Source organism: Zalophus californianus, chromosome 6, assembly GCF_009762305.2.
Source record: "Zalophus californianus isolate mZalCal1 chromosome 6, mZalCal1.pri.v2, whole genome shotgun sequence".
NCBI classification, from domain to species: Eukaryota; Metazoa; Chordata; class Mammalia; order Carnivora; family Otariidae; genus Zalophus; species Zalophus californianus.
Genome location: NC_045600.1, coordinates 113,640,232 through 113,662,635, shown reverse-complemented (window position 1 = coordinate 113,662,635; position 22,404 = coordinate 113,640,232). Strand labels below are relative to the sequence as shown.

Below are 22,404 nucleotides of genomic sequence, written 5' to 3'. Positions count from 1 at the left end.
ACCCCCTTAATTTGACAATGGCAAGGCCTCTGGTATCCTGTAGGTCCTGTTTAGCATATGAAAGTTCTTTTGAAATCCTCCCTTTCCTTACCTCCCCCAACTCCCAAGTATAAAATCAGCCACCCCTAACAACCCTGGGGCAGCAGCTCTTTCTGCCCACGGGTGCTGTCCCAGAGCTTTCATAAAACCACCATTTTGCACCAAAGACATCTCAAGAATTCTGTCTTGGTCGTGGGCTCCGGACTCCAGCCCACCGAATCTTACCTATATTCCAAAACCCCATCAGGAGGCTCTAAAATGCCCCAAGGAGAGTGGCACTTTCCTTTGTACCAAGTACTGGGGTGTTGTGTGTATGGGGGGCGGAGGCCGAATTCAAGTACAGAATGGCTTAGCGCTAAATCCAAAATGAGCTGAAGCTGATACACTCTTAAGATTAACCACGAACGGAATTTAATCCCTCGAGGGGGCCTACTTATTGCCTCCCACAGCTGCAACTGATCGAGGATGGGGTCCACGTCACCAGGCACTCTCCAAAGTCCTCCGGTCTTCATCAGCGATAAGCCCAAGGGGTCTGGAGGGAAAGCGGGGACATTTCATCAGGACTGCGCGGGAGAGTGGAATCCCCCAGGTGTCTGGGCGGGAGAGTGGGGCAAGACCCCTACTCCAACCAGGACTCTACCCAACAAAAGCAGGCGGGTCTCACAAAATGGGCGCCCAGGCCGGGTTCAGGAAGGCGGAGCGCCTGCTTTCCCCGCGCTCTCGCAAGCTCTCAAATTTCCCGGGCGCTCTGCTTTGCCAACAGCCTGCCCTCTGGTTTCCAAGGCGTCGCGCCGGAAGTGACATCACGACGGTGGCGTGGAGACGCGGGGCGCTTCCGGCCGCGGCTGTGGGGGTGGGTGTGGAGGAGCCCCTTAGCCTCTGGGTCTTCTCCTGTTTCGGGGTCGACGTGGCGAGGTGTGCGGAGGCGGCGGCGGCCAGACGGCGTGGAGGTGGGAACGAGGGGGCCGCTGGGCTGTGGGCGCTGGCGAGAGGGGGCTTCCGGTGTTGCCAGGCGCGTTTGCTTTTAGGCTTCGGGTTCCGGGCCTTGTAGACTTTTATCAAGGCGGGCGCGAGCTGGGGGCCAGGCCCTACGGGTTTCCTCAGGGGGTATGGTTTGAGGTGGGAGACTGAAGGCAGCAGGATTCTAAATAGCCTGGGAATCATGTGAGGTGTGAGGTATGAGCGGCCTAGGCTCTTGGTTTCGCCTCGTTGATGGTCGCTGCAGCTCGCCCACTCTTTGCCTCAATGTCCTTTCGCACAATGGAGTAGGGTGGCATGGAACAGCGCGGGTGCCACATCCGTGACCGATATAGCCTGAGGATAGACGTGAACTGGGGTCTCAGAGGGAAGGTTGGTTGAGAAATAATGATACCTGCCAGGGCGCAGCTTCTTGATTCTTTCCAGCTGTAGGTGTAAGTCTGAGCCTCGTTAAGTGCTCTTTGTATGATTGAATTTATGAATTGAATTTATCAGTAGTTGGCTTGTTGAGTGGTTCAAGTGTTTTGGCGTGTCCTCGCCAATTGGTTTTCAGGGAATCTCCCAATTCCAGAGCTAGGAGGAGTTCTAACAATTCTCTCCTGTGGTTACGGATGAGGAATCAGAATGGTTTTTTGTTCTCTTCCCTAGCCACAGGCTAAACTGATTTCAGTCAGCTGTCAAATACAGGTCTTACTACCATCAGAACATAAATGACTGTCTCTGAGCAGGTTAGTATTTCAACTGGAAACCTCAGATGGATTCTAGGCCTTTTTTTAATGAATGGAAGATTAGGTGTACCGAGTTCAAAATTTTGTTGGTTTCTCTGTATGAAATGAAGATGGCTACAAATAACATAACTTTTTGATTACTAAGAATTTTTTTGGTGGAGCTTCCTTTTGGGGGTAGGGCTGTGGGACTAGCAAAGTGTGTTTTAAACTTTGAATTGAGACCCACAGTTAAGATACATTTACATTATGACTTAATGTGCTCCCAGCATGCACAGAGTACACACATACAGCCCAAAAGTTTACCCTTTCTGCATATGATGCCTTTTGACATTTTCTATTTCATTAAAAGAAAAAAAGTTGATTGCAACTCACTAAATTGACAGCTAATATGACCGCTAAAGACCTGTAGTTTGAAAAACAATGGGCTAGAAAATGTTTGAGATAATTTGTAATTCCTGAGATGCTGTAACTAACGCAAAGTGAAAAATGTGTCCTTTTTCTGTCCTTAATAGCCAGAGGAGCAGGGGTGCTAGAGTTTTATAATGCCAAAAAAAACAGGACAGGACATTTGCATTGTCAAAGGAATATAGTGATAGTGTGTCAGAATTTTAGCAGGACATTTGTTAAGTCTTTTATGATGACCTGGTGGGTGAGATAGGGGAATTTGCCAGATTGTGGTAAAATTAGATGGAATCCTGGTTTTGAGCATCAGTGTCTGGAGAGGTTTGATTTATGGATATAGCTTACAGTTGGGATTCTGGTGGGTTGAAGCTGTATCACTTTCTTTATATACAGTGTGTATTTAAAGCCTTATCTGGAAGGTGTGCTGATCAGATTTGTTACCTTTATGAAGTGAAGAGAGAAAATATCATCTGGTTAATCGCAAGATTTGTCCAATGCAGTTTAATGAAATGGAAGGGTCATATACATGTGAGAAATTTCAGTTGGGTCCAAAAAATGCAATTGTACCAGTTGATGAAGGTAGAGATGTGACTTAGAAGGGGTTCAAGTGGAGTTTCATTCATCTGAATCAGTGATGTGGTTAGAACTGAGGTGACCTGCGGTAGTAGATTACATTAGGAGAATATAGAATCTAGAAGAAGAAAGGAAGGTTGACCCCAGCCAGCACTGGTTGGTTCCATCCTGGAATATTAGGTTTATGTCTGGGTACGCTACAAGAGTAAATTAATTCGGGGGTAGAAGTTAAAAGGAGTTGGAGTTTGTCAAATTTTCAAAAATAATTTTTTATTGGCTGAAGATACGGTGGAGTTGCTTTGGCATGAATGATTCTTTTTCCCTTGTTACTCAGGTCTTAAAACATTTTTTAGTGTTTAGAACATTAGAAAAACTATATCTCTTACACATTAAGTTGGCATTTGAAATTTTTTCATCATAAATTTAAGTAGTTTAAATAGTTTAAGGATGTAATTTTTGACGTGTAAATATTGACTTTTAAAAAAATAAATACAAAGGATGCCTGGGTGGCTCAGTCGGTTAAGTGTCTGCCTTCATCTCAAGTCATGATCCCAGGGTCCTGGGATCGAGCTCCGTGTCGGGCTCCCTGCTTGGTGGGGAGCCTGCTTCTCCCTCTCCCTCTTCTCCCCCTGCTTGTGTTTATGTGCTCTTCTATCTCTGTCAAATAAAAAAAAAGAAAATGTTAAAATAAATAAATAATACAAAGTTATCTAAATACACAATTCAATGTTTTTATTTAATTTTATTTTTTAAGTAGCTCCATACCCAATGTGGGGCTTGAACTCACAACCCCAAGATCAAGAGCCACATGCTCTACTGATTGAGTCAGCCAGGTGCCCCTTGATGTTTTTAAAATGTACAAATAGGGGCGCCTGGGTGGCTCAGTCGGTTAAGCGGCTGCCTTCGGCCCAGGTCGTGATCCCAGGGTCCTGGGATCGAGTCCCACATCAGGCTCCTTGCCCAGCAGGGAACCTGCTTCTCCCTCTCTCTCCCTCTGCTTGTGCTCTCTCTGTCAAATAAATAAAATCTTTAAAAAAAAAAAATACAGTGTTCAAATAACCTTTTCTATATTAAAAAAAAACCCTCTAAGATATGTATAAGATAGGTTAAATGGTGTATTACATTGCTTGAATTTTGGATGTTAAACCAATCTTGTGTTCCTGGATTGAACCCCACTTAGTCATCGTGTATATATTTTTTATATGTTGCTGAATTTAGTTTGCTAATATTTTGTTAAGGATTCTCGTGTCTGTGTTCCTGAGGGATACTGAAGTTTTCTTATGATGTCTTTGGCTTTAGTATCAGAGTGATAGTACCTTCATAAAATGAGTTTGGAAATGTTACTTTCTCTTTTGTTTTCTGAAAGAGTTTGTGTAGCATTTTTTATTTTTCTATATATTTGATAGAATTTACCAGTGAAGTCTCGGCTTGGGCTTTTCCTTATGGGAAGATTTTTAATTGCTAATTCAGTTTTTTTTTTTTTTTTTAAGATTTTATTTGACAGAGAAGCAGCGAGAGAGGGAACACAAGCAAGGGGAGTGGGAGAGGGAGAAGCAGGCTTCCCATTGAGCAGGGAAACCGATGGCGGCCCCATCCCAAGACCCTGGGATCATGACCCGAGTCAAAGGCAGACGCTTAACGACTCAGCCACCTGGGCACCCCACTTTTTTTTTTTTTTTAAGATTTTATTTATTTGACAGAGCATGAGAGGGAAGCACTAGCGGGCGCACAAGCAGGGGGAGCGGCAGGCAGAAGGAAAGAGAGAAGCAGGCTCCCTGTGGAGCAGGGAGCCCGGTGTGGGGCTCAATCTCAGGACCCCAGGATCACGACCTGAGCTGAAGGCAGATGCTCAACCAACTGAGCCATTCAGGCGCCCCCATTTTTTTTTTTTTTAATTTATTTGACAGAGAAAGTACATGCATAGGGGGAGGGCAGAGAGAATCTCAAAGCAGGCTCCTGAGCACAGAGCTGGAAGGGGCCCCAACCCATGACCCTGAGATCATGACTTGAGCTGAAATCAAGAGCCAGAGGCTTAAATGACTGAGCCACCCAGGCGCCCCACTTTTTTTTTTTTTTTTAAGATTTTATTTATTTAGAGCACAAGCAGGGGGAGCAGCAGAGGGAGAGGGAGAAGCAGGCTCTCCGCTGAGCAGGGAACCAGATTCGGGGCTGGATCCCAGGCCCCTGGGATCATGACCTGAGCCGAAGGCAGATGCTTAACCGACTGAGCCACCCAGGCACCCCCCTTTTCTTTTTAAAGTTTATTTATAATCTCTACACCAACATGGGGACCTCAAGATCTAGAGTCACATGCTCTACCCAGTGAGCCAGCCAGGCACCCCGCTAATTCAGTTTCTTTACTTGGTATAGGTCTATACAGACTTTCTATTCTTGAGTCACTTTTGGTAATTTGCATTATTCTCGGGATTTGTCTATTTCATATTTTTCCTTTTTTTTTTTTTTAAAGATTTATTTATTTTAGAGAGTGCGAGAATGCAGGAGTGGGAGAGGGAAAGAGAATCTCAAGTGGACTCCATGCTGAGCTCGGGGCTCTATCTCACAACCCCAGCCAAAATCAGGAGTCTAAGGCTCAACCGACTGAGCCACTGAGGCACTCCCAAGTGTGGTTGTGTTTTTCTAAACCTTGATTGGTAGTGAGCCCTATTTGGCCCATGGGCCGTAGTTTTCAGACTCATGTCCTAAAATAATACATTTTAGGGGCGCCTGGGTGGCTCAGATGGTTAAGCGTCTGCCTTCAGCTCAGGTCATGATCCCAGGGTCCTGGTATCGAGTTCCGCATTGGGCTCCCTGCTCCTTGGGAGCCTGCTTCTCCCTCTGCCTCTCTCTCTCTCTCTTTCTCTCTCGCTCTGTCTCTCATGAATAAATAAATAAAATCTTAAAAAAAAATAAAATAATACATTTTATGGTTGAAAATCTTTTATTGGTAATCCAATTATGTGGGCTGATCAGGTTTATGAAAGACTGGAAATTGATTCCTTTGCTTGCATATCTTTGTGTACCCCTAAAGATATGTGTTTTTTTATTAAAGATTTTATTTTTTTATTTGAGAGAGAGGATGAGATAGAGCATGAGAGGGGGAGGATCAGAGGGAGAAGCAGACTCCCTGCTCAGCAGAGGAGCCCGACGCGGGGCTCGATCCCGGGACTCCAGGATCATGACCTGAGCCGAAGGCAGTCGCTTAACCAACTGAGCCACCCAGGCACCCAAGATATGTGTGTTTTAGCTGAAGATTGGGACTTCATTTCCAACATGTAGAGAATTTGTTTTTGTAGTTGCATTTTTTTTTATTTTAAGATTTTATTTATTTATCTGACAGAGAGAGACACAGCAAGAGAGGGAACATAAGCAGGGAGAGTGGGAGAGGGAGAAGCAGGTTTCCCGCTGAGCAGGAAGCCGGGTGTGGGGCTCCATTCCTGGACCCTGGGATCATGACCTGAGTGGAAGACAGACGCTTAACGACTGAGCTACCCAGGTGCCCCTGTAGTTGCATTTTTGTAGTTTTGTTTGGCTAAGAATGGAAGTGGCCTTCATGCTATGATTTTCTAGGGCCATAACTCAAGTCCATTATCTGGTCAATATTTCTGCTAAAAGGAGACGTTTGAAATAAAATTTACTAATAATAGAAACTATATAGATTATCTCAATCTCCACAATAGTTCTATGAGGTGGTGGTATAATTGGTATAATAGCCATTTTATAGTTGAGACAGTTGACACTCCGGATAATTTGCCCTGGTCAGTGCTGGTAAATGGTGAAGTCCAGAAGTGAACCTGGGCCTGTGATGTTTGACTTCAGAAGTCCATGCCCTTTTCACTATGCTGTTTTTTATGGAAGATCTGGAATTAGTACTAAGATTGTACTAGAAGTTTTTTTTTAAAGATCTCTGCCATTCCCAAGATTTTGATTAAACAGCTTTCCAGATAAATGTGTGGAAAAATACGTCTGTAACTAAGCACTTATCTCCAGCTGTTGATTATAACTGTCCTTAGTGGACCAGAGCTGTTCCTTGGATCTGAATGGTGTGAGTTCTGTCTGATGTGGCAGATGAAATGGAAGTTGATTGGTCTGTAATTGTCAAGTTGTTCATTTGTAGTTGATGAATTATTTTGGCTACTGCCTCAGTTGCATCATGGGTAGAAGATCATTTAGGGCTATCTAACTGTTATCTAAAGGCTTATGAGAGAAATGATACAGAAAAGTCTCATCCTTAATGTGGAAAGAGTGATAGTTTAGCATTTGAGCAGAGTAGTCGATACATACTCTAGGACTTCCTGTGTAATATGGCCAGCATAAATGGGTACCTTTGTTTCCCACGAAGACAAATACAAAAATGTTTAATTCTTTATTCATGGTAGCCCCCCAAACTGGAAATAACCCAACTATCAACAGGATGGTTTTATACATTGAGGCATAGTTACAGAATACTATGTAGCCATGAGAAAGAATGAACTATTGCTACAGGCAGCAATAAGGATGAATCTCACAGGTATAATATTGAGCAAAAGAAGCCAAACATTTTATTTATTTTTTAAAGATTTTATTTATTTATTTGACAGAGAGAGACAGCGAGACACATGCAAGGGGAGTGGGCGAGGGAGAAGCAGGCTTCTTACTGAGCAGGGAGCCCGATGTGGGGCTCGATCCCAGGATCCTGGGATCATGACCTGAGCTGAAGGCAGATGCTTAACGACTGAGCCACCCAGGCGCCTCAAGAAGCCAAACATTTTAAAAGAGAACCTTTATGATTCCATTTACATGAAGTTCAGAAACAGGCTAAACTAATCTTTTGTGTTAGATATCGGAATAATGGCTACCTTTGTGGGCACAGTGAAACCTTTTTGGGTGTTTGAAATAGTCTGTCTTGATTTAGGTGGTGGTTATGTGGGTGAATTAGTATGCAAAAAATTCATTCAGCTGTACACTTAAAATATGTAGACTTACTATATATATTATACCTTGATGGAAAAGTAGAAAGTAAAAGGCATCAAAGATTGGTCTCCTTGTGGCCCCTAGATCTCTGCTTCAGCTGTTGCTCTTCTTTTGACATGAAGGTGTTAGCCCTATAATTGATGAAACCCCTTTCCTTAGTGTGTCATGTGATTAGGAACCCAGATGGTGGCACTCACTTGTTTTAGATTCACTGTTTTCAGTTAATAGAGGAATTTTCTTTATAGTTAAACCTTCTGATGAATTTTGAATAATGTATTAATGTTGTATTTTATATAGAGGGAAGTTTCTGATAATAAAAAGGGCAAATTGTTGCATGTTGAGTAGTTACTTTTTATAAAGTTTCTATTGTAGAACTGGCAGTCCACATTTTGAAACTATTAAAAATTCTACTCAATTATTGGGGTGCCTGGGTGACTCAGTCGTTAAGCGTCTGCCTTTGGTTCAGGTCATGATCCCAGGGTCCTGGGATGGAGCCCCTCATCAGGCTCCCTGCTCAGCGGGAAGCTTGCTTCTCCCTCTCCCACTCCCCCTGCTTGTGTTCCCTCTGTCACTGTGTCTCTGTCAAATAAATAAAATCCTTAAAAAAAATTCTACTCAATCATTAACAATATAAACTTGAATGTACAACATCAGTGTCTTTTTAAATTATAGTTGATGTACAATGTTATATTTCATGTGTACAACACAGTAATTTGACAATTCTGTACATCACACTATGCTCACCGTACACTGTTGTTAAAATATTATTATCTTAAGATTTTATTTATTTTTTCTGACAGAGACGGTGAGAGAGGAAACACAAGCAGGGGGAGTAGGAGAGGGAGAAGCAGGCTCCCCGCTAAGCAGGGAGCCCGATGTGGGGCTCGATCCCAGGACCCTGGGATCATGATCTGAGCCAAAGGCAGACATTTAACAACTGTGCCACCCAGGTGCCCCTGTTGTTACAATATATTTCCTATGTTGCACTTTTCATCCCTGTTACTTATTTATTTTGTAAGTGGAATTTTGTACCCCTTATCCCCTTTACCTATTTTGCCCAACCTCCTAACCCCTGCCCCTTTGGCAACCACCAGTTCTCTATGATTCTTTTTCTGTTTGTTCATTTGTTTTGTTTTTTATATTCTACATGCAAGTGAAGTCATATGATATTTGTCTTTATCAGACTTATCTCCCATAGCAGATGGCCTCTAGGTCCATCCATGTTGTCACAAATGGCAAGTTCTCATGCTTTTTGATGGCTGAGTAATATTCCAGTGTTTGTGTGTACACCACAGCTTATATGTTTATCAGTGTGCACTTAGGGTTATTTCCATTTCTTGACTATTGTAAATAATGCTGCAGTGAATATAGGGGCGCATATATCTTTTCTTTTTAAAGATTGTATTTATTTTGAGAGAGAGAGAGAGAGAAAAAGCACGAGCAGGGGGAGGGGCAGAGGGATAAGCAGGCTCCACACTGAGCAGGGATCCTGGTGTGGGACTCCATCCCAGGACCCTGGGATCATGACCTGAGCCAGAGGCAGACACTTAACCAACAGAGCCACCCAGACGCCTGTGTGGTATTTCTACTTTTAATTTTTTAGGAATTTCCATACTGTTTTCCACAGTGGTTGCACCAGTTTGCATCCCCACCAACTGCACAAAGCTTCCCTTTTCTCCATATCCTTTGTTGTTTCTTGTCTTTTTGATACTGGTTATTTTGACAGGTGTGAGGTGATACCTCACTGTAGTTTTGATTTGTATTTCCCTGATGATTAGTGATGTTGAGTTTCTTTTCATGTGTCAGCCATCTGTATGTCTTCTTTGGAAAAATGTCTGTTCAGGTCCTTTGGCCATCTTTAATCAGATTATTTGTATTTGTTGTGTATGTTCTTTATATATGTTGGATATTAAACTCGTATTGGATATATCATTTGCAAATATCTTCTCCCATTAGTAGGTTGCCTTTTCCTTTTGTTGGTTTCCTTTCCTGTGCAAAAGCTTTTTATTTTGGTTCAACATCAGTGCCTTTTTTTTTTCTTCTTGAGAGAGAGAAAGCCCCCACGAGTGCGGGGAGGGGCAGAGGGAGAGGGACAAGCAGAGTCCCTGCTGAGCGTGGAACCTGACACAGGGCTCAGTCCTCAATCCCAGGACCCCAAGATCATGACCTGAGCCAAAGTCACGCTTAACCAATTGAGCTACCCAGCTGTGCCTTAACATTAGTCTTTTTTTTTTTTTTTTTAGATTTTATTTATTTGACAGAGAGAGACACAGCGAGAGAGGGAACACAAGCAGGGGGAGTGGGAGAGGGAGAAGCAGCCTTCCCGAGGAGCAGGGAGCCCGATGCGGGGCTTGATCCCACAGGACCTGAGCGGAAGGCAGACGCTTATCGACTGAGTCACCCAGGCGCCCTGCCTTAACATTAGTCTTAAAGATACATGTTGAATGAGGAAGAAAGTCTTTTTCACCTCTCATTAATTTCTGGTATTCAAAAAAATTCTTGTTATCACAGCTTTCATTCTGCATCTATCTAATACGAGCATCAGAGTAGGATTATGATGGAGTATAAATGATAGGAAAGGAAATTCATACTTTTGTGGTATTAAGTAGACAAAGTTTTGTTAGGACATAAGCCTAAAGTGTGTGTATTTTGTGCCTTTTACCATTATCAGTGTTGTGGAAATTGTGTTGCATTGGAAATTCACCTGATTTCTTAAATTCTTATATGATAATTGTGGCAGCTAAGTGATGGGTATGTAGGGTTCATTATGCTGCTCTGTCTACATTTGTGTATGTTTGAAATTTTTTATAAAATGTAAAAAAAAAATCTTATGATTGAGCCTGCTAATACATTATTTTCTGTTCTGTCAGCATAGTTTTCTGATATTGCTTAGTTAGAGCACTGGAAAACAATCTGAGTTTTCTCTTTAGGTTTTTGTGTTTCTGATGGGTCATACTCTTTTTTTTTTTTAAGAGTGTTTTTTATTTTTCCTTTGTTAGACTCTATTTTATGTAGGTATGTTTCTTTTTTTAAAAAATAATTTATTTGGGCGCCTGGGTGGCTCAGTTGGTTAAGCGACTGCCTTCGGCTCAAGTCATGATCCTTGAGTCCTGGGATCAAGTCCCTTATTGGGCTCCCTGCTCAGCAGGGAGTCTGCTTCTCCCCCTGACCCTCTTCCCTCTCTTGTGCTCTCTATCTCTCATTCTCTCTCTCTCTCGAATAAATAAATAAAATCTTTAAAAAATATAAATAAAAAAATAAAAAATAATTTATTTGAGAGAGAGCCGAGTGAGCAGGAGTCGGGGGGGGAGAGCATGAGAGAGAGACTGAGTCTGCACTGAGCACCGAGCCCCATGTGGGGCTTGATCTCACAACCCCAAGATCATGACCTGAGCCAAAACTAAGAGTTGGAAGCTTAACCGACTGAGTCACCCAGGTGCCCCTTATGTAGGTATATTTCTGAAATTGATATTTGAAAACAGCTTGAAATTCTATTCTATTTATTTTATTTTTCATGGAGAATGCTAAGCAATATTTCATTTTGTACTTAATATTGTATGTTATGTTTATACTCATCTGCTACTTCCTGACTTCCTTCTGTGTGTAGGGCAGTGTTAGATTCCATATATATATATTTAAAGATTTTATTTATCTGAGAGAGAGAGAGAGCCTGCACAAGCAGGGGGAGCAGCAGGCAGAGGGAGAGGGAGAAGCAGGCTCCCCACCAAGCAGGGAGCCCGATGTGGGACTTGATCCCAGGACCCTGAGATCATGACTCGAGCTGAGGCAGATGCTTAAGTGACCAAGCCACCCAGGCATCCCTAGATTCCATATCTTATATAGGATTTTGCATAGAGTATGCTTAAAGGGTATTATGATTTTAGAACCGTTTCCAAGAAGAGCCGCGACATTTAGATATAAATACTCTAGATTTTCAGTGATTAACTTCTGTCAGATTTATTACATGTAATTCATTCACTGATTGGATAAATATTTGAGTTCCTTTTTCATTGTAGGCACTCTATTGGCTGAACAAGACAAGGTTCCTTGCCCTCATGAAGCTTACATTTTAGTGGGGTGATACAACATAAACCGAAAAGGTAATTCATATAGTGATGCATTTTGAGATCATAACAGAAGGTGAGGTGTTGAAGAGTGATGGGCAGTGACATTAGATTGGAGTAGCCAGGGAAGACCTCTTTGGGGTGGTGACATTTTAGCAGATACCAGAAAGAGATAGAATTAGCTCTTCATAGAGTTTTGTTGTAGCATCTTTTGTTCCTTTTTGTTGTTGAGTAGCATTCCGTTATATAATACCATAATTTATCTCTTCTCCTTGTTCCCAGTCTTCCTGCTTTTGTGAATAAAACTGCTGCGTACATTTGTGTACAAGTTCTTTTGTGAATATGTTTCCATTTTTCTTGGGTAAATCCTGGGGATGAAATTTTGGGTCATAAGTTTGTGTTTAATATTATAAGAAACTGGGGCGCCTGGGTGGCTCAGTGGGTTGGGCGACTGCCTTCAGCTCAGGTCATGATCCTGGAGTCCCGGGATCGAGTCCCGCATCAGGCTCCCTGCTCGGCGGGAGGTCTGCTTCTCCCTCTGACCCTCTTCCCTCTCGTGCTATCTCTCATTCTCTCTCAAATAGATAAAATCTTTAAAAAATAAATAAATAAAAATAAAATAAATCCAGTATTTCCTTTAAAAAATATTATAAGAAACTGCTAAACTCTTTTCCAAAGTTGTATCATTTTACACTGTCAGCAGTGTCAGGGGGTTCCAGTTGCTCCACATCATCACACACATTTGGTATTACCCACCAGCCCTTTTAATTTTAAGCCATTGTAGTGGGTGTAAAATGGTATCTTATGGTGTTTTCCCCAACTTAATGATTTTTTGTTGTTGTAAAATACATATAAAAGTTACCATTTTTAAGTGTACAGTTCAGTGGCATTGAGTACACTGTTATTGTTATGCATTCATTACCACCATCTCCAGAACGTTTTCAGGCTCCCAAACTGAAATTCTGTAGCCATCAAACAATAATTTATCTCCCCCCAGTTGTGGCAGCCACCTTCTACTTTCTGTCTCTGTGATTGAATAGTCTGTTGTGATAAGTAGTCTCTTGAGTACTCTAGGAAGCTCATGCAAGTGGAATCGTACATGATTTGTCCTTTCATGTCTGGCTTATTTATTTCACTTCTCATAATGTCTTCAAGATTCATCTATGCTGTAATGTATTACAGGTATCTTTTTTTTTTAAGATTTTATTTATTTATTAGAGAGAGAGACAGCGAGAGGGGGAACACAAGCAGGGGGAGTGGGAGAGGGAGAAGGAGCCTTCCCGCGGAGCAGGGAGCCCGATGTGGGGCTTGATCCCAGGACCCTGGGATCATGACCTGAGCCGAAGGCAGATGCTCACCTGACTGAGCCACCCAGGCGCCCCTATCAGATATCTTTTTCAGACTGAATGATACTCCACTGTATGTGTTTACCACATTTTATCCATTCGTCCATCATAGACATTTGAGTTGTCTCATTGTATTTTAATTTGCATTGCCCTGGTAATTAATGATGTTGAGCAGCGCTTCCTATGTTTATTGGTCATTCAGATAACTACTTTTGTTCATTTTTTAAAAAAAAATATGTTTCCTTTTTATTGCTGATTTGTTAATATTCCTTATGTATTCTGGATATAAGTCCTTTATCAGATATATTGATTGTGACTGTTTTCCCTTGACTTGCTTGACTTTTTTTTTTTTTCCCCTCGTTTTGGGGTGGTAAGAGAAGAGGGCAGGAACTTTTTGCTTCTTGAAGTGCTTTACTGGCTGCCTGGGAGGTAGCCTCCATTGAAGTGATTTTGGGATGTGTCTAGGTTATGTGGAATACCTTCCTAAATATTTTATTACAATACCGTTATTTCATTATTTATTTACTTTTTTGTGGCGTGGGGGAGAGACAGAGGTGGGGGGAGAGGGAGAGAGAGACTCTTGAGCAGGGCTCCCAATGTGGGGCTCAGTCTCACGACCCTGAGATCACGTCCTGAGCTGAAATCAAGAGTCAGATGCTTAATTGATTGAGTCACCCAGGTGCCCCCTTGATGAGTAGAACTTTTAAATTTTGATGAAATCTAATTCGTCAGATTTTTTTCTTTTATGATCAGTATTTATTTGTGTTTTCTCTAAGAAAGCTCTCTCTCCCAAGGTCACTAAGATACAATTTTTGTTTTCTTAGTAGCTTTAGTTTTAGCTTTTATGTTTAGTTTGTTTCAAAATGATTTTTTTGTATCTGGTGTGGGATAGGAATAGGAGGTTATTTTTCCTCATATGTCCAGTTCTAGCACCATTTATTAAAAAATACTTCGATTTCTTCATTGATTTATCTTGGTGCCTTGATCAGTAAGTAGTCAGTGTGGGTCTGTTTCTGGACTCTGTTCTGTTCCATTGATCTGTCTATCCTTGCACCAACACCATACTGATTTCTTTCTTTCTTTCTTTTTTTTTTTTCCAAAGATTCCATTTATTTGACAGAGAGAGACACAGCGAGAGAGGGAACACAAGCAGGGGGAGTGGGAGAGGGAGAAGCAGGCTTCCTGCGGAGCGGGGAGCCCGATGCAGGGCTCGATCCCAGGACACCGGGACCATGACCTGAGCCGAAGGCAGATGCTCAACGACTGAGCCACCCAGGCGCCCCTTCTTTCTTTTTTAAGATTTTATTTATTTGTGCGGGAGCGGCAGGGGCAGGGAGAGGGACAAGCCGACTGTGCTGAGTGTGGGGCCTCAGCCAAAACCAATAGTCGGCTGCCCAACGGACTGAACCACCCAGGTGCCCCAACACCACACTGATTTCTCTAGCTTTATAGTAAATCTTGAAATAAGGTGGTGTAAAACATCTAGCCTTGTTTTATATTTTTGTGATTATTTTGGCTATTCTAAGTATTTTGCATTTCCATATACATATACATTTTAAAACCAGTTTTTCAGTTTCTCCAAAAAGACCAGCTCAGCTGGGATTTTTATTGATATCTGTGTTTGATCCATAGATCAATTTGGGGAGAATTGACAACATTGAGCTCTTTGACTAATGAAGGTAGTGCATCTCTTCATTTATTTAGGTCTTTTAATTTTTCTCAGGGGTCTTTTGTAGTTTTCATTATAGAAGTTCTGTACATTTTTCATTAGGTTTATTTCTAAGTACTTTATGTTTTTTAATATGATTATAAATAGTATTTTAAAATTTCATTTTCAGGGTGCCTATGTGGCTTGGTTGGGCGTCTGCCTTCGGCTCAGGTTGGGGTCCTGGGTTCGAGTCCCGTGTTGGACTCCCTGCTCAGCGGGGAGTCTGCTTCTCCCTCTGCCCCTCCCCCTGCTTGTGCTGTCTCTTGCTATCTCTCTTTCTCAAATAAATAAATACAATCTTAAAAAAAATAAAATTTCATTTTCAGTTTTTGTTGGTATTATAAAGAACACAGTTTGTTTTAGGGGCACCTGGGTTGCTCAGTTATTAAGTGTCTGCCTTCGGCTCAGGTCATGATCCCAGGGTCCTGGGATCAAGCCCCGCATTGGGCTCCCTGCTCGGCCGGAGGCCTACTTCGCCCTCTCCTACTCCCCCTGCTTGTGTTCCCTCTCTCACTGTCTCTTTCTCTCTGTCAAAATAAATAAAATCTTAAAAAAAAATACAGTTTATTTTAATTTAGCTTGTATCCTGTGACCTTGGTAAATTAATTTATCCTAGTAGGAATTTTTTATTTGGTACATTTCTTAGAATTTTCTACATACACAGTCAATCATAGGGCTTACAAATGAAGACGTTTTTAGTTCTTTCCAATATTTGTGCTGCTTTTTTTAAAAAGATTTTATTGATTTGAGAGAGAGGGAGAGAGCGAGCACAAGAGGGTGGCGAGGTGCAGAGGGAGAAGCCGGCTCCTCACTGAGCAGGGAGCCTGATGTGGGGCTCCATACCAGGATGCTGGGATCATGACCGGAGCCAAATGCAGACCCTTAACCACCTTAGCCACCCAGGCGCCCATATTGTCTATTTGAGATTTTATTTTTAAGTAATCTCTAACCTAATGTGGGGCTTGAACTCACAACCCTGAGATCGAGAGTTGCGTGCTCTACTGACTGAGCCCGCCAGGTGCCCCTATCTTTCTGCATTTATTGATAACATACACAATTTCCTCATTTATTTTGTTAATGTCGTAGAAGACATTGATTTTTTAAATTAAACTTTTTTTTTTTAAAGATTATTTATTTATTTGACACAGAGACAGAGCACAAGCAGAGGGGGAGCAGCAGAGGGAGAGAGAGAAGTAGGCTCTCCGCTGAGCAGGGAGCCCGATGTGGGGCTCGATCCCAGGACCTCGAGATCATGCCCTGAGCTGAAGGCAGATGCTTAACCGACTGAGCCACCCAGGCGCCCCTAAATTAAACTTTTTATTTGAGATAATTGTAGATTCGTATGCACTTATAAGGAGTAATACAGAAAGAGTCCATATACCCTTCCCAGTTTTCCTCATTGATAACACCTTCCAAATCTATAATAGTGTCACTACCAAGATACTGACATTGATGTGGTCAGGGTACAGAATTCCCATTACTACAAGGATCCCTCATGTTGCCCCTTTTATAGCCATCTTCGTTTCCCTCCTGCCTCCACCCCTCCCTAAACCCTGGAAACCACTCATCTTCCTATCTGTAGTTTGTCATTTCAAGAATGTTAACACAGATTGGATCATATAGAATGTAACTTTGGGGGTTGGCTTTTTAACTTTTGCTCCATGGTATGGATATACCACAGTTTGTTTAACCACTCACCCATGAAGGTCATCTGGGTTTCTAGTTTGGGGCTATTTGTGTGAACTTAAGTCTTCCTTTCTCTGGGATAAATGACCAGTGGTGCAGTTGCTGGGTCATGTAGTAGTTGCATGCTTATTTTTTTTTATAGATTGCCAAATTGTTTACCAAAATGGCTGCATCATTTTAACATTCTCATCAGCAATGTATGAGGAATCCAGTTTTTCCACTTCCTTTCCAGGTCTTGGTGTTGTCCGTATTTTTTGTTTTAGCTATTCTGGTGGGTGTGTAGTGATACCTCACAGTAGTTTTAATTTGCATTTCCCTAATGGTTCATGATGTTGATCATCTTTTCATCTGCTTGCTTGCTGTCTATATACCTTCTAGGTTGAAATGTCTTTTTGTATTTTTTGACCTTTTTTTTAAATTGGATTATTATAATTTTTTTTTTTACTACTGGGTTTTGAGAGTTCTTTATACATTCTAGATATTAGTCCTCTGTCTTATTCAGATATGTGGTTTGCAAATATTTTTTCACAGCCTGTAGCTTGTGTTTTTATCCTCCTAAAAGGGTCTTCTACAGAACAAAAGTTTTTAGTTTACAAGAACTCCAGTGTATCAGTTTGTGTTTTTATAGATTATGCTTTTGGTATCTTAAGAACCTTTTGCCTCACCCTAGATCTTGAAGGTTTCTCTTATGTTTTCCCTAAAAGTTTTATGGTTTGACATACTACATTTAAGTCTATAGTCATTTTTAGTAAATGTGTAAATTAAGAGACTTAGGTCAAGGTTTATTTTTTACTGATGGATATCCATTTGCTCCAGCACCATATGTAAAAGCTGTATTACCTCTGTTGAATTACTTTTGCACTTTATCAAAATCAGTTCGGGGCCTATTTTGTGTGGGTCTGTTTCTGGGTTTTCTACTCTATTCCATTGATTTATATATCTGTTCTCCTACCTATACCACGTAGTCTTGATTACTATACCTATATAATAAGTCTTGACATTGGGTAGACTGATTCCTCCCATTTTCTTGTCAAAATTGATTTAGCTATAAAAAACATTATAGTTTGTATGATTTGATGTCTAGGTAAATATTATCTTTACTATTTGCTCTTTAAAGCACTTATAAAATTAAATGATATTGTTATTCGTTAAGATGCATGCTCCTACTAAAAAAAGTAAAAAAAAAAAATTTAAATTCCAGTATAGTTACCATACAGTGTTATATTAGTTTGAGGTATGCAGTATAGTGATTCACCAATTCTGTAAATAGTGCTCATCAAGATTAGTGTACTCTTGGTGGCGCCTGGGTGGCTCAGTCGTTAAGCGTCTGCCTTCCGCTCAGGTCATGATCCCAGGGTCCTGGGATCGAGCCCTGCATCAGGCTCCCTGCTCCGCGGGAAGCCTGCTTCTCCCTCGCCCACTCCCCCTGCATGTGTCTTGCTGTCTCTCTCTCTGTCAAATAAATAAAAATCTTTAAAAAAAAAAAAAAGATGAGTGTACTCTTAATCCCCTTCACCTATGTCACCCATCTCCCACCTACCCACCACCTCCTCTTTGGTAACCATCTGTTCTGTATGGTTAAGAGTCTGTTTTTGATTTGATCTCTTTTTTTCCCCTTTCCTTGTTTTTTTTGTTTTTTAAATTGCATATATGATTAAAATCGTAAGGTACTTGTCTTTCTCTGACTGGCTTATCTTTTTTTTTTTTAAGATTTTATTTATTTATTAGCAAGAGAGAGCAGTGGGATGGAGGGGGCAGAGGGAGAGGGAAAAGCAGACTCCCCACTGAGCAGGGAGCCAGATGCGGCCCTAAATACCAGGACTTTGGGATCGTGATCTGAGCTGAAGGCAGACACTTACATTGAGCCACCCAAGCGCCCCGTGACTGGTTTATTTTGTTTAGCATTATACATTCTAACTCTGTCCATGTTGCAAATGGCACAATTTCATTCTTTTTTTTTTTTTTTATGGCCGAGTAATATTCCATTGTGTGTGTGTGTACACACCATATCTATTCTTTGAATAAATACCCAGTAGTGCAATTACTGGATCATAGGGTAGTTCTATTTTTAATTTTTTGAGGAACTTCTGTGCTGTTTTCCACAGTGGCTGCACCAGTTTGCATTTCCATTGAAAGTATTTATTTATTTATTTATCTATCTATCTATTTATTTATTTATTTGACAGAGAGAGCGCGTACACAGCAGGGGGAGCGGCAGGCAGAGGGAGAGGGAGAAGCAGGCTCACCGAGCAAGAAGCCCATGCGGGGCTTGATTCCAGGACCCTGGGATCATGACCTGAGCTGAAGGCAGACGCTTAACAACTGAGCCACCCTGGCGACCCTCAAATAAATCTTAAAAAAAATAAAATAAAAAGATTAATGTATTAGAGAGCGTGCAATGCACACAGGAGCAGGGGAAGGGGGGCAGGCGGGGGGGGGATAGAGGGAGAGGAGAGAAAGAATCCCAAGCAGACTCCCCACTGAGTTCAGGGCCCTATCTCATGCCCCGGGGTTCTATCCCACAACCCCGAGATCATGACCTGAGCCGAAATCAAGAGTCAGATGTTTAATGGACTGAGCCACCCAGGCGCCCCCAGAATATGTATTATTAAGCAACACCTGGTTCAGAGCCTGACATAATATTTGCTGAATTTAATTAAAGGTTTGTGTGTTTCTCAAGATTTGCATGGCTCCTTCTCTCTACAGTGGTCTTATATCAGAAACATGGCTACAGATTGGCTGGGCAGTATTGTGTCCATCAACTGTGGAGATAGCTTGGGGGTGTATCAGGGAAGAGTGTCCGCAGTGGATCAGATCAGCCAGACCATTTCTCTCACCCGGCCTTTCCACAATGGAGTGAAGTGCCTCGTGCCAGAAGTCACCTTCAGGTGAGTGTCCTGACTGATTTCTTCAAGTCTAGTCTGGTGGTTTGTGGAGCTTGAATCTAGGTCCGGTTGCCAGTGTTCTCTTACAAAGGGCTGCTTTTGAGGAGTGTCTTGTCAGGGGTGAGATTTTTGCAGTCTTAACGCTTATAGTCTAGCTGCTGTTTCAGTATAGACTTTGTGTCGTAATTAGCTTTCAGCTAATGAACCAGGGTTTGTGAAACCTTTTTCTTATCTCCATCAAGCACTCAGTATTCTTACTTAAATGGGTCAAATTCAGAGTAATCTATTTTTTTTGGCTTTTATTATTTGTGTTTTCTTATATCTAAGGCCTTTGTTGATCTCCCCCCCCCACATAAATGTATCTCTCTTTGTAGATTTGTATTATAATTTATCTTCAGAAGCGCACTGTCACCAGTAGCTGATGTCCTTAGTTACAGGAACGTCCTTAGTTACAGGAATGTATGTTTCTTAGTGTTTGCGGATCTCAAGTTCAGTTGTCTTCATATCCCTCTTTTCACCAGTTTGTCACAAAATCTCCCATTCTTAGGTTAAAATGGCAACAACAACAACAACAACAAAACTGTCAGACAAGACTTTCTGAACAATACCTTCACTTAATCTTTTCTGTAGGAGTATCCATTATTAATGTCTTACCCCTTCTGAAGTCTCAGTAGAAGGCGTAACCTTTGTGTTCAAGGCTACCCTTATCCCATATGCTTTATATACTATCCTTTTTTGTCTCCTTTGACACTGTTCTATCTCTTTTGTGTCTTCATTTTCAACCTTCATACCTGTTTTCCTCTTCGCGTTCTAACGTTCTTAGCCTTCCCTCACAGTTCACACCCTCCTACATACCCACACCCACCTACACACAGGCACACCCACACACCCTCCACAGCTTGCTTTTGCCATTAGGTGTTGCCCTGTCATTTCCCTTCTGTTTATACCAACAGTTCTTTTCAGAGCAGAATAGTCTGCTTTCATTCCGTTTGTGGCCTCATTCTCTAGTCCTTCCTTACCCCACTGTTACTTTTTTCTAACTTTATCATCTTGTTGAACTAGCTCTTGCCAAAGTTATAAATGACCGAATAGCCAAATTCAGTTGCAGTGTCTTAATGTTAACTTTATTCAGATGCTCCCTAAGTGTTGAAGTGCCCTCTTTAATTTCTCTGTCACCCCTTTGGGTTTTCTTTCCATGTATTCCTCCATTCCTTTACATCCCCCTGGCACCACATTCCTTTTTCTTCTATTCACTTTTTAAGATTGGTTTATTCAAGTTTTATTTTTGATTCTTTTCTTAGTCTGTAATCTCCCTAAACTGTTTCACGTGTACTTATTACATTCATGAGACTCCAAATCTTTAAGACCCATTATCTGAACTCCAGACACTTAATTTGTCTATTGGCCATTTCCAGGTCGATATCCCAGAAAATATCTTATATTTAAGATTTTCAAAGCTGAACTCATTATGTCACTTGCAGGTTTCTTTTTCCAAAGGTCTGCCCTTAATTGGTGGCTAATGACACCTTTCCAAGTTGGAAACTTAGAATCATTGTAAATCATTCTTTCTCTTTGTTCCTCATGTTCAGTTAGTCGCCAAGCCCTGGGGATTCCAGATCGTCTGTTGGGTTCATCCTCTTCTCTCCCTTTGCATTGTCACTTGACCTGTTCATTCCCTCTTATTTCTTGCCTGGTCTAATGGGTGTTCTTCCCTCTAGTTTTTCCACCTTCTCTACAGCCACCAGAAAAATCTGATGTGATTATGATCTAGCCCCTGATTACCTCCACGGCTTTACCTCCTGGTGGCCCTCCACAAGCATCTTTACTGTTAGTAACACCATGACTTGGCAGTTCTCAAGTGGGCCACATTTTCTCAATCTCTGAGCCTTGGTGTGTGATGCCCCTCTCCCTGCTGTATTCTGCAGGGCCAACTCTTACTTTCCCTCCCCACTCAGGCTTCGCTTAAATGTTTCATCCATCTCTGCTAAAGTAACTTACATATTTTGCTTTTGGGATCTCTGGTACCCTATACACACCTCTGTCATAGTATTTAACACTTTTGGTTGTCTACTTGTCTTTTCCACTGACCGGACTGTTCCTTTTTGGGCATGTGTTGCTTTTTATCTCTATTTACTCCATTCCTAGCACAGGGCTTACCATATGGTAAGTACTGTATATACGCTTATTGAGTGACAAAGTGAGTGGATGAATGAAAAAAAGAAAGCCATTGGGCCTTCTGGAAATCTAAGATGCTGGTGATAGTTTTGTGATTAACAATAGGTCTCTTTAAAGGCCAGTGCTGTGTCAGTTGACTCTTGGTGCCTGAACCTTGTCTTTAAGTACTTCACCTTTCCTCACTTTTGTCTCTTGATACTTCAGTGAATTGGAGCCCTGCCATTAAGAGGTACAGATTTCCAGTTATAAGTAAGTGATAGGGATGTAAAGTACAGCATAAGGAATATAGTCATTAATATAAAATAACTTTATATGGTGGCAGATGGTCACTAGACTTATTGTGGTGATCATTTCATGGTATATATAAATATCAGATGACTATGTATACCTGGATTTGTATGTCAACTATACTTCAATTAGAAAAAAAAATACAGCTCTGCAAAAGTGTAGCTGGTCGTTATTGATCCCAATTTCATCATTTTTATTACTGTTAGACTTTTTTTTTTTTCACATTGCCTGTATGTTTAATGTGGTAAGATATCCATAACATAAAATTTACCTTTTTTTTTTTTAAGATTTTATTTGTTTATTTAACAGAGAGAGACAGAGGGGGAACACAAGCAGGGGAGTGGGAGGGGGAGAAGCAGGCTTCCTGCCAAGCAGGGAGCCTGATGTGGGGCTCGATCCCAGGACCCTGGGATCATGACCTGAGCTGAAGGCAGATACCTAACGACTGAACCACCCAGGCGCCTCAAAATTTACCCTTTTAACCATTGTTCAGTGGCATTAAGTACATTCACATAATGTGCAACCATCACCACTATCCATCTCCAGAACTTTCTATCCTCCCACACTGAAACTTCATACCCC

At 41.6% G+C, this 22,404-nt stretch overlaps 1 protein-coding gene across 3 annotated transcripts in view; it reads left to right on the top strand.

Moving 5' to 3' along the window:
• The first annotated feature begins 621 nt into the window (after nt 1–621).
• Nucleotides 622–22,404, top strand: part of EDC3 (enhancer of mRNA decapping 3) — a 61,732-nt gene continuing 39,949 nt past the window's right edge. The window contains exons 1-3 of one of the 3 annotated variants that reach the window (XM_027572761.2): nt 884–989; nt 11,687–11,770; nt 19,181–19,362. In XM_027572761.2, coding sequence (XP_027428562.1) covers nt 19,199–19,362 — 164 coding nt within the window. In that variant the 5' untranslated portion in view covers nt 884–989; nt 11,687–11,770; nt 19,181–19,198. Of the gene's footprint in view, nt 990–11,686; nt 11,771–19,180; nt 19,363–22,404 lie in introns of all 3 variants that reach the window. The other 2 variants (XM_027572760.2, XM_027572763.2) reach the window with 2 other exon arrangements.